This window comes from Tachyglossus aculeatus, chromosome 7 (genome assembly GCF_015852505.1).
Source record: "Tachyglossus aculeatus isolate mTacAcu1 chromosome 7, mTacAcu1.pri, whole genome shotgun sequence".
Classification (NCBI taxonomy): domain Eukaryota; kingdom Metazoa; phylum Chordata; class Mammalia; order Monotremata; family Tachyglossidae; genus Tachyglossus; species Tachyglossus aculeatus.
Window position 1 is genome coordinate 38,606,545 of NC_052072.1, and position 12,359 is coordinate 38,618,903.

A 12,359-nucleotide genomic window follows, 5' to 3' on the forward strand; every position below is an offset into this window, starting at 1 on the left:
CCACTCCTTTCTTTCTTAAGTGCTACTCCGGCCACCTGTGCTTCTGACCCCATTCCCTCTCATCTTATGAAATCTCTCGCTCCATCCCTTCCCTCCTTAACTTCCATCTTCAACCACTCACTCTCCACCGGTTCCTTCCCCTCTGCCTTCAAACATGCCCATGTCTCTCCCATCCTAAAAAAACCCTCTCTTGACCCCACCTCACCTTCTAGTTATCGTCCCATATCCCTCCTACCATTCCTTTCCAAACTCCTTGAACGAGTTGTCTACACGCGCTGCCTAGAATTTCTCCACAACAACTCTCTCCTTGACCCCCTCCAGTCTGGCTTCCGTCCCCTTCATTCCACGGAAACTGCCCTCTCAAAGGTCACCAATGACCTCCTGCTTGCCAAATCCAACGGCTCCTACTCTGTCCTAATCCTCCTCGACCTCTCAGCTGCCTTTGACACTGTGGACCACCCCCTTCTCCTCAACACGCTATCTGACCTTGGCTTCACAGACTCCGTCCTCTCCTGGTTCTCCTCTTATCTCTCCGGTCGTTCTTTCTCAGTCTCTTTTGCAGGCTCCTCCTCCCCCTCCCATCCTCTTATTGTGGGGGTTCCCCAAGGTTCAGTGCTTGGTCCCCTTCTGTTCTCAATCTACACGCACTCCCTTGGTGACCTCATTCGCTCCCACGGCTTCAACTATCATCTCTCCGCTGATGACACCCAGATCTCCATCTCTGCCCCTGCTCTCTCCCCCTCCCTCCAGGCTCGCATCTCCTCCTGCCTTCAGGACATCTCCATCTGGATGTCCGCCCGCCACCTAAAGCTCAACATGTCGAAGACTGAGCTCCTTGTCTTCCCTCCCAAACCTTGTCCTCTCCCTGACTTTCCCATCTCTGTTGACGGCACTACCATCCTTCCCGTCTCACAAGCCCGCAACCTTGGTGTCATCCTCGACTCCGCTCTCTCCTTCACCCCTCACATCCAAGCCGTCACCAAAACCTGCCGGTCTCAGCTCCGCAACATTGCCAAGATCCGCCCTTTCCTCTCCATCCCAACCGCTACCCTGCTCATTCAAGCTCTCATCCTATCCCGTCTGGACTACTGCACCAGCCTTCTCTCTGATCTCCCATCCTCGTGTCTCTCTCCACTTCAATCCATACTTCATGCTGCTGCCCGGATTATCTTTGTCCAGAAACGCTCTGGGCATATTACTCCCCTCCTCAAAAACCTCCAATGGCTACTAATCAATCTGCGCATCAGGCAGAAACTCCTCACCCTGGGCTTCAAGGCTGTCCATCACCTCACCCCCTCCTACCTCACCTCCCTTCTCTCCTTCTACTGCCCAGCCTGCACCCTCCACCACTAATCTCCTCACTGTACCTCGTTCTCGCCTGTCCCACCATCGACCCCCGGCCCACATCATCCCCCGGGCCTGGAATGCCCTCCCTCTGCCCATCCGCCAAGCTAGCTGTCTTCCTCCCTTCAAGGCCCTACTGAGAGCTCCCCTCCTCCAGGAGGCCTTCCCAGACTGAGCCCCTTCCTTTCTCTCCTCCTCGTCCCCCTCTCCATCCCCCCGTCTTACCTCCTTGTCTTCCCCACAGCACCTGTATATATGTATATATGGCTGTACATATTTATTACTCTATTTATTTATTTTGCTTGTACATTTCTATCCTATTTATTTTATTTTGTTGGTATGTTTGGTTTTGTTCTCTGTCTCCCCCTTTTAGACTGTGAGCCCACTGTTGGGTAGGGACTGTCTCTATGTGTTGCCAATTTGTACTTCCCAAGTGCTTAGTACAGTGCTCTGCACATAGTAAGCGCTCAATAAATACGATTGATTGATTGATTGATTGATTCTTTCCACCAGTGGTTGCTCATCCACCTCCACATGAAACAGAAACTCCTTACCGTTGGCTTTAAAGCATTCAGTCCCCTTGTCACCTCCTCCCTTCCCTCCCTGCTCTCCTGCTACAACCCAGCCCGCACACTTCACTCCTCTAACGCCAGCCTCCACTGTACCTCGATCTTGCTGCCGACCTCTTGCCCACGTCCTTCCCCACAGCACCTGTATATATGTATATATGTTTGTACATATTTATTACTCTATTTATTTTACTTGTACATATCTATTCTATTTATTTTATTTTGTTAGTATGTTTGGTTTTGTTCTCTGTCTCCCACTATTAGACTGTGAGCCCACTGTTGGGTAGGGACTGTCTCTATATGTTGCCAACTTGTACTTCCCAAGCACTTAGTACAGTGCTCTGCACACAGTAAGCGCTCAATAAATACGATTGATCTGCCTCTGGCCGGAATGCCGTCCTTCTTCATGACCTGTAGACGGCCACACAGCACCCCCTTTCAAAACCTTATTAAAAGCACATCTCCTCCAAGAAGCTATCCCCGACTGAGCCCTTATTTCCTCTTCTCCCTCTCCCTCCTGTGTGGCTCTTGGCCTTGGAGAAGCAGCATGGCTCAGTGGAAAGAGCCCGGGCTTTGGAGTCAGAGGTCATGGGTTCAAATCCCGGCTCCGCCAATTGTCAGCTGTGTGACTTTGGGCAAGTCGCTTAACTTCTCTGGGCCTCAGTTACCTCATCTGTAAAATGGGGATGAAGACTTTGAGCCCCCGTGGGACAATCTGATCACCTTGTAACCTCCCCAGTGCTTAGAACAGTGCTTTGCACATAGTAAGTGCTTAATAAATGCCATTATTATTATTATTTGCCCCCTTTATTCCCCCAGCCCCACAGCACTTATGTACATATCTGGAATGTATTTATATTTACATCTGTCTCCCCCTCTAGACTGTAAGATCGGTGTGGGCAGAGAACTTGTCTACCAACTCTTTTTAATTATTCTTTCCCAAGCAGTTAGTACAGTGCTGTGCACACAGTAAGCACTTAAAAAATGTGACGGATTGATGTACATATTTGCTGAACAAATGCAAAGCATCATTCATTAAAAAAAGGTGGGGGTTACAGAAAAAAGATGCTTATGAAAGGTCATCGGAAGCAGCGTGGCTCAGTGGAAAGAGCCTGGGCTTTGGAGGCAGAGGTCATCGGTTCAAATCCTGGCTCTGCCACTTGTCAGCTGTGGGACTTTGGGCAGGTCACTTCACTTCTCTGTGCCTCAGTTACCTCATCTGTAAAATGGGGATTAAGACTGTGAGCCCCACGTGGGGCAACCTGATCACTTTGTAAACTCCCCAGTGCTTAGAACAGTGCTTTGCACGTAGTAAGCGCTTAATAAATGCCATCATTATTATGATTATCATCATCTTCCCATGCTGCTGATCTGGATGTTAGAAAGCAGTGTACTCCCTTAATTCATCCCTTCTCTCCCCACAGCACTTTATGTGCATATCTGTAATTTCTTCATTTATATTAATGTCTGTCTCCCCCATAGACTGTAAGCTAGATGTGGGCAGGGAATGTGTCTGTTTATTCTTATAGTGTACTCTTCCAAGGGCTTAGTACAACACTGTGCACACAGTAATCGCTTAATAAGTACAACTGAATGAAGGAATGAATCAATCGTATTTATTGAGCGCTTACTGTGTGCAGAGCACTGTACTAAGCGCTTGGGAAGTACAAGTCGGCAACATATAGAGACAGTCCCTACCCAACAGTGGGCTCACAGTCTAAAAGAATGAATGAATGAATGAATGTATGTAGGACATAGGAGGGTTCTATAGTATGAAATAAAAGCAAATGAACCTTCATGTGAAATGATTTCTGTGTTCAGTGGGGCAAAAGTAACTTCTGGGAACATCATCATCATCAATCGTATTTATTGAGCGCTTACTATGTGCAGAGCACTGTACTAAGCGCTTGGGAAGTACAAATTGGCAACATATAGAGACAGTCCTTACCCAACAGTGGGCTCACAGTCTAAAAGGGGAAGACAGAGAACAAAACCAAACATACTAACAAAATAAATAGAATAGATATGAACATGTATTATTGTGTTTTTATGGCCCCATTCTAGATTTTGTATATCCATTTTTTTTCTTTGAATTGATAATAATACGTAAGATGCCGCAGGTCAGAGCTGCTGTCTTTTAACGTTCTTGTTGTTGTAGGGTAAGCTATTGTATTGTCACCCTCCTCCTGGTATTGAGCCAGTGGATTTCCAGCCCCAGCACCAGCGCATCAGACTTGCGAAGAACAGACGTGGTCAGGGCCAGGTGGAAATGCAGCCAGAAAGGAATCAAAATGCCAGGCAAATTGAAAGCGTAGTCGACAGAACCTTTTTTCATCAGGTAAGACTTAAAGATGCCCTTTAACTTAAGTCGGCTGTTAACCAAACTATCGGAAGCAGCCTGGCTCAGTGGAAAGAGCGTGGACTTTGGAGTCAGAGGTCGTGGGTTCAAATCCCTGCTCCACCAATTGTCAGCTGTGTGGCTTTGGGCAAGTCACTTCACTTCTCTGTGCCTCAGTTACCTCATCTGTAAAATGGGGAATAAGACTGTGAGCCCCCCGTGGGACAACCTGATCAACTTGTAACCTCCCCAGCGCTTAGAACAGTGCTTTGCACCTAGTAAGCGCTTAGCAAATGCCATTATTATTAAGTCGGGGAAAGCTGGGGAAGCGTTCCTTGGACTTGAGTTCTTGTAGGAGGGAATATTCTCATTCTTCAAAAAAGAAAGAAGACCGTTCCAAAGGCATATTTTCAAATGTTCAAGTGCCCAAGTGTTTGCCAAGTGAAACCTCTAGAGCCTTATTGGGGACACAGACTGTGTCCGTCCCGACGATCTTATATCTGCCTCAGCACTTAGTAAGTGCTTAATGAATGCCGTCATGATGATCGGCATTGCTCTGATTTTTGTGGAACCTCAGTTCCATGCCCCTTTCACAGCTTTGCACCGTGAGGCGGATGGGGCAACCTGTTGAGCCCAGGGGGTCGTGCCCAGGCACACTGTGGGTCTTGGGCGGTGTTGTCCGCTTTGAGTAACGGAGGGGGCCGTCCTGACAGTGAATTTATCAGCCCTTATCTCCAGACCTTGGGTTCCGTCCAAAGGTAGGAAGTAGTATTAATAGTAACTGATTTTCTGCAGTGCTTCCAGAGCGTTCTGTTGAAAGGGAAAGATGAAATGCTTAATCCGGACTTTAATTAATTAATTTATTTTTTAACGAAAGTATGGCAAAATAGGAAGATGACTAGATAAGAACGCTCAGTGGGAGAAAATACTTAAAAAGCCAATGAGGAAAGGAGGGGGATTGGCCGCAGTAATTGGCCACACTGCCTAATTCTCTTTTCACTGCTCTTTTGTCAACATGCCCAAATCACAATTCACTGTCCGGTTGGCTCAGTTGTTTCCATTTTTGTCCAGGGCAGTTCCAAAACTAGAGGAAGTGGCCGAACTGTGAAGGGAGACCCCTGTGAACCATATCTACACTCTGCCAGCTTAAGTAAACTGCCAAGGAGGAAGCGCTTCCTTTTATTAATATTGAATCGTTCGCCATTTCTTTCGTTTTTTAAAAGTGCTTCTTCTGAACTTATTGATTTCATTGAGACTTCATTGAAATGAATGAATAATGAATTCATTGAATTCATTGAATTCATTCATTCATTGAATGAATAATGACTTCATTCATTTAGACTTCACTGATTTCTCCTTTTACACGTGAGAAAACTCGGTCACAGGGTTGGAGGAGGTGGGATTTTAGAAGGGTTTAAGATGGGGAGGAGTTTCAGGCTGGGTAGCAGCCTGAGTATGGGGCAGGGGCAGATGAGACCGAAACACGGAACTTTTAAGGGGTTAGTGTGGACGGAGTGGAAAGTCTGAGCTGGGGGAGAAACAGATGAAGACCACCGGAACATAGAACAGCAGAGAGCTGGTGGAGTGAGAAGCAGAGAGACTGTTCATCAGTGGTGGAGGGACTAAAAGCTTTAACAGTTAGGTCTAACAATTAGAAGAATTGCATTTAAAGTCTTTAGAAATTTCCTAAAAAAAAAAAAAAAAAGGCAGTGTAGCCTTGTGGAAAGAGTCCCTCCTATTTTTAGGTTTGACTTAAATCCATTTTCACAAGTCTGGGGGTCTCCCTTGAAAGAATCTCTGAAAACTGCCCTTTCCCCCCAGAATGTCTCAGTGACCATTTCTCGCTCCCTAGGAGAATGTGCGAGCTCTGATGAAAGGAGTGCAGGGCGTGATGGGGTACAGACCCGGCAGCGGCAGGGTGCCAGCCACCCCCGTGGATGCTGACAGCGGAGCGGGGAAGCCCTGGAAGAAGCACGGAAACAGGAAAAAAAAGGAGAAGATCCGCAGGATCAACAAGCATTTGGATGCTTAAACTGTCGTAACTGCTTCGGCTCGCCTCTGTTGCCCACGTCGTCTCATGAGGCCGAGGGGTTTGGAGGGCATCAGACCCAAAACTGTGCAGACACACCTCGGTGGCCTCCCCTTTCAGAAAATATGAACCTGAGCTCCGTGGGAAGAGTCAAATCTGAGGCGCAAGGATATTTCCGATCATCAGAGGCTTAAAAAAAAACCATTTAAGTCTTGTTGACCTCAGCGTTGGGAAAAAAAACTGGTTGGAATGCTAGTATATATACACCAGATTGGTAGGCCAGATCCATATTTTTGAAAAGAAATATTAAAATTGACTTCAGTACCACAGCTGAATGTTTTATTGATCCTTGGGAATCAAACCTCGATTTCCACGCCTTGCGTAGCGTTTGCATTTTAGTGGCTTTGTATTCTCCCAAAATGTGATATGTTAATTTAAAATTTCATTTAATTTTGACCTCTTGTGTTTCCTGGGGGAATAGGAAGATTATTTCATTATTAAAGATGCATTGAGCAGTGTGGCTCAGTGGAAAAGAGCATGGGCTTTGGAGTCAGAGGTCCTGGGTTCCGATCCTGACTCCGCCACTTGTCAGCTGTGAGACTTTGGGCAAGTCACTTCACTCCTCTGGGCCTCAGTTCCCTCATCTGTAAAATGGGGATTAAGACCGTGAGCCCCATGTGGGGCACCCTGATCACCTTGTAACCTCCCCAGCGCTTAGAACAGTGCTTTGCACATAGTAAGCGCTTAATAAATGCCATCATTATTATTATTATTATTGAAGTTGAGTAGCATAGGCTTGATTAGTTATTCTGAGATACCTAATGTGTGTTTTTATTGAAAGAAAGGAGAGATGAGCATTTTAACAGAGATACCTCAGTTAATGTAAAATTGAAGTAGGAAGTCTGTTGGAACATTCCATATGGCAGTTTTCCAATCCCCAACATTATCTTCAACTATGTAGCTGATTTAGCTGATATTTTTACTCTCTTACACTTCAGGGAGGCCGGTGCTGTATATAAACTTGAACTCTTCCATTTTTTCATTTTTTTCCCCCCACATCTGTGGCGCACTGCGCCCGGCCGGGCTGGGGACCGAGGAAGCTCAGCCGAGTCTTTCAGACTGTGAGCCCGCTGTTGGGTAGGGACCGTCTCTATATGTTGCCAACTTGGACTTCCCAAGCGCTTAGTACAGTGCTCTGCACACAGTAAGCGCTCAATAAATACGATTGATGATGAGAAGGTGAGTGAGGGCAGGGCACTATTTGGGGCACTTCTCCAGGATTGCTTCAAGGAAGTGCCATGGGGCAGTCCTTGCCCCTTTGATTTTCAGAAGCAGCGTGGCTGAGTGGAAAGAGCCCGGGCTTTGGAGTCAGATGTCATGGGTTCAAATCCCGGCTCCACCAACTGTCAGCTGTGTGACTTTGGGCAAGTCACTTAACTTCTCTGGGCCTCAGTTACCTCATCGGTAAAATGGGGATTGAAACTGTGAGCCCCCCCCCCCCCCCCCATGGGACAACCTGATCACCTTGTAACCTCCCCAGTGCTTAGAACAGTGCTTTGCACACAGTAAGCGCCTAACAAATACCATCATTATTATTATTATTATTTTCAGGTCAAACTACTATGCATTTAGATCATGAGGAAATTTACTTTCACCCAGGGTGTCCTTTCTGAATCCCATCCACCCCTACCCTTTTTTTTCTATTTTTAAATGGTTCTTGTTAATAATAATAATAATAATGGCATTTATTAAGCGCTTACTCTGTGCAAAGCACTGTTCTAAGCGCTGGGGAGGTTACAAGGTGATCAGGTTGTCCCACGGGGGGCTCGCAGTCTTCATCCCCATTTTACAGATGAGGGAACTGAGGCACAGAGAAGTGAAGTGACTTGCCCGAGGTCACACAGCTGACAAGTGGCGGAGCCGGAATTTGAACCCATGACCTCTGACTCCAAAGTCCGGGCTCTTTTCCACTGAGCCACGCTGCTATGTGCCGGGTACTGTACTAAGTACCGGGATAGATACAAGCTTACCAGGTTGGGCACAGATCATTTAATTCTATTTGTTCCGACGATTTTGACACCTTTCTATATGTTTTGTTGTCTGTCTCCCCCTTCTAGACTGTGAGCCCGTTGTTGGGTAGGGACCGTCTCTAGATGTTGCCGACTTGGACTTCCCAAGCGCTTAGTACAGTGCTGTGCACACAGTAAGCGCTCAATAAATACGATTGAATGAATGAATAATACTGAACCCTTTCTGGGTTCCATGTGTAACTGCTTTACATTGCCTCGATTTGATTTTTATGATTGAGGAACATTTGTGTGCGATTGAGTTACTTTTTTTTATGGTGTTTTGTTAAACGCTTACTATGGGACAGGCACTGTACTAAGTGCTGGGATACAAGATAATCAGGATGGGCACAGTCTTAACCCCATTTTTCAGATTAGATACCTGAGGCACAGAGAAGTGAAATGACTTGCCCACAGTCACACAGCAGACAGTATGGCTTAGTGGAAAGAGCGTGGACTTGGGAGTCAGAGGGCGTGGGTTCTAATCCTGGCTCCCTCGCTTTTCACCTGGTGACTCTGGGCGAGCCACTTAACTTTTCTGTACCTCAGTGGCTTCATCTGTAAAACGGGGATTAAGACCGTGAGCCCGACATGGGACAACCCGATTACCTTGTATCTACCCCGGCACTTAGAACAGTGCTTGGCAGATAGTAAGCATGTAATAAAGACCATAATAATAATTATTATTATTAAGTGGGGGAGCCAGGATTAGAACCCAGATCCTTCTGGTTCCCAGGTCCGTGGTCGTTCCCCTAGAACACGCTGCTTCTCAAGTAACAGGTATCAGAAGATGATACCCCCCTTTTAGACTGTGAGCCCACTGTTGGGTAGGGACTGTCTCTACATGTTGCCAATTTGTACTTCCCAAGCGCTTAGTACAGTGCTCTGCACATAGTAAGTGCTCAATAAATACGATTGATGATGATGATGGATGGATTGTACCTGAAATATTTGGGGATGGTGCTGTGCTCATCGCTGTAGTCTCAGTAGCATTTCTTTGAAATTCGTGAAGCGTTCCATATTTTTGGTATTGACACCTGTCTACTTGTTTTGTTGTCTGTCTCCCCCTTCTAGACTCTGAGCCCGTTGTTGGGTTGGGACCGTCTCTATATGTTGCCAATTGGTACTTCTCAAGTGCTTAGTACAGTGCCCTGCACAAAGCAAGAGCTCAATATATACGATTGACTGATATTCTTTAAGGATGACAGAGGGTGACACAGAGGATTCAAATAATAATTCCATTTAAGTGCTCACTATCGTGTCAAGCTGTGTACTGTGTGCTAGGGTAGATACAAGATAATCAGGGCCCACATGGATCTCCCACTCGAAGTAGGAGGGAGACTAGGGATTGAATGCCCATTCTGCAGATGGGGAAACTGAAGCACAGTGAAGTTAAGTGTCTTGTCTACGGGCCCGCAGCAGACGAGAGACACAGCTGGAATTAGAACCCAGGTCCTTAGACTCCCAGGCCACGCTGCTTCTCACCTTTAATATTTGTCCCTTTCAAAAGTCTAGGTGTTTCTCTAACTGAAATTTGGACCCCGGAAGCAAAATTACCCCTTTTTTTTCCCCCAAAGACACAGTCAAAGCAATAAAGAGGAGGTGAAGATGGTGCAAATCTAGCAACTGAAAGGGGATAAAGGAATAAAGCTTACAATAATTGTGTTTATCATCCAGCCCAGCGCTTAGTCCAGTGCTTGGCACGTGCTCAGAGCTTCATAAATATTATCAGGCTGAACCCCCTTTTTCCTCTCCTCCTCCCCATCCCCCCAACCCTGCCTCCTTCCCCTCCCCACAGCACCTGTATATATATTTGTATAGATTTATTACTCTATTTTATTTGTGCATATTTACTATTCCGTTCATTTCCCAGACTGAGCTCCCTCCTTCCTCTCCCTTTCCTCCCCCTCCCCCCCTTACCTCCTTCCCCTCCCCACAGCACATATATATATATATATATATATATATATATATATATATACTGACCTCTGACTCCAAATATATATGTATATATTTGTACATATTTATTACTCTATTTTACCTGTACATATCTATTCTATTTTATTTTGTTAGTATGTTTGGTTTTGTTCTCTGTCTCCCCCTTTTAGACTGTGAGCCCACTGTTGGGTAGGGACTGTCTCTATATGTTGCCAACTTGGACTTCCCAAGCGCTTAGTACAGTGCTTATATATATATATATGTTTGTATGTATTTATTACTCTATTTCTTAATTTTATTTGTACATATTCTATTTTGTTAACATGTTTTGTTGTCTGTCTCCCCCTTCTAGACTGTGAGCCCGCCGTTGGGTAGGGACCGTCTCTCTATGTTGCCAACTTGTACTTCCCAAGCGCTTAGTACAGTGCTCTGCACACAGTAAGCGCTCAATAAATACGATTGAATGAATGGGGATCGATGAAAGCTCCATGGACCTCAATCTCTCTACCTTATTTAAAAAAAAAAATTACCTCTATTAAGTTGAACTACAAGTATTTAGGAGCTGGAAATTCCATAGAGAAGGATTCACCTTTCCTATGTGGTAAAGTCAACTTGCCTGCATTTCATGTAGGGGGGTCTTGGTGCCCAGTAAGAACTTTAATAGTTGACCAATTGATCATGCTGAAATAGCTTTTGTCCCTGGAGTTAAGACATTTTCTCAGTTTGGTTCCTAGCAATGAAAGGAAGAGGAATAAAGCCATGAAGTTCCACTGTATCCCTATCTCAAGTTAACAGATTAATAGGGCTTTTTTCAGGTTTGGGAAGTTATAAAAGAAAATCTGAAGAAGCAATCAATCAGTGGTATTTATTGAGTTCAGGTTTGGGAAATTATAAAAGAAAATCTGTAGAAGCAATCAATCAGTGGTATTTATTGAGCAACTACTGCGTGCAAACTACCAAATTGAGCACATGGGAGAGTACGCTACAACGGAGTTGGTAGACGTATTCCCTACCCACAACAAGCTTACAGTCCAGATGAGGTAACTGAGGCCCAGAGAAGTGAAGTGACTTGCCCAAGGTCACAGCAGACAAGTGGCCAAGCTAGGATTACTCTATTTTATTTGTACATATTTATTCTACTTATTTTATTTTGTTAGTATGTTTGGTTTTGTTCTCTGTCTCCCCCTTCTAGACTGTGAGCCCACTGGTGGGTAGACACCATCTCTATATGTTGCCAACTTGTACTTCCCAAGCGCTTAGTACAGTGCTCTGCACACAGTAAGCACTCAATAAATACGATTGATTGATTGATATTGAAGTTATAGCATTCATAAGCCGATTTAACACTTCTGTTCCAAAGAGCTCAGCCCTTTCTGTTCTTCCATCACCCCACCAAACTGACCCAGGAAGCAAGAGGAGAGCAGTGTTTAAGATGGCTGATTGACGGGATAGAATTGCATAGAACATTTTGCTTCACGTGTTTTAAACTGTTTTAAAAATACTCCAGCAACATCTTTCTCACTCTCCGAAAGTACTGGGGTTTTCAGCTTCATCCAGGGTGAAGGGAATAACTGCCCTGAACGGAATAGAAATAGCATTTTTTTTTTTAAGAAAGAATTTCTTTCAGAAATCACGAGTGGGAAAAAAGTCAGAAATGCACATTAGCCCCTTCTCTGCCTTTCCAGTACCTCTTGCTCCATGGTTTTCTGTTCGGTTTTGTTTTCTCTTGTTGGTTCGGGGCAAGATTGGGGAAGGGATAATAATAATAATAATAATAGTGATGTTATTTGTTAACTCTACTGTGTGCCAAGCACCGTTCTAAGCACTAGGGTAGATACAAGGTAATCAGGTTGTCCCACGTGGGGCTCACAGTCTTAACCCCCATTTTACAGATGAGGTAACTGAGGCGCAGAGAAGTGTAAAGTGGCTTACCCAAGGTCACACTGCAGAGTGGTGGAGTCGGGTTTAGAACCCACATCCTTTGACTTCCCATCCTGCGCTCTTTCCACTAAGCCTTTCTTTCCTTCTAGACCGTGAGCCCGCTGTTGGGTAGGGACCGTCTCTATATCATCATC

At 45.4% G+C, this 12,359-nt stretch overlaps 1 protein-coding gene across 1 annotated transcript in view; it reads left to right on the plus strand.

The window, feature by feature from the left end:
* LSG1 (large 60S subunit nuclear export GTPase 1) overlaps positions 1 to 6,607 on the plus strand; it is a 34,386-nt gene extending 27,779 nt beyond the window's left edge. The window contains exons 13-14 of the mRNA XM_038749541.1: positions 4,072 to 4,251; positions 6,104 to 6,607. Coding sequence (XP_038605469.1) covers positions 4,072 to 4,251; positions 6,104 to 6,283 — 360 coding nt within the window. The 3' untranslated portion in view covers positions 6,284 to 6,607. The remainder of the gene's footprint in view (positions 1 to 4,071; positions 4,252 to 6,103) is intronic.
* The last annotated feature ends 5,752 nt before the right edge of the window (positions 6,608 to 12,359 follow it).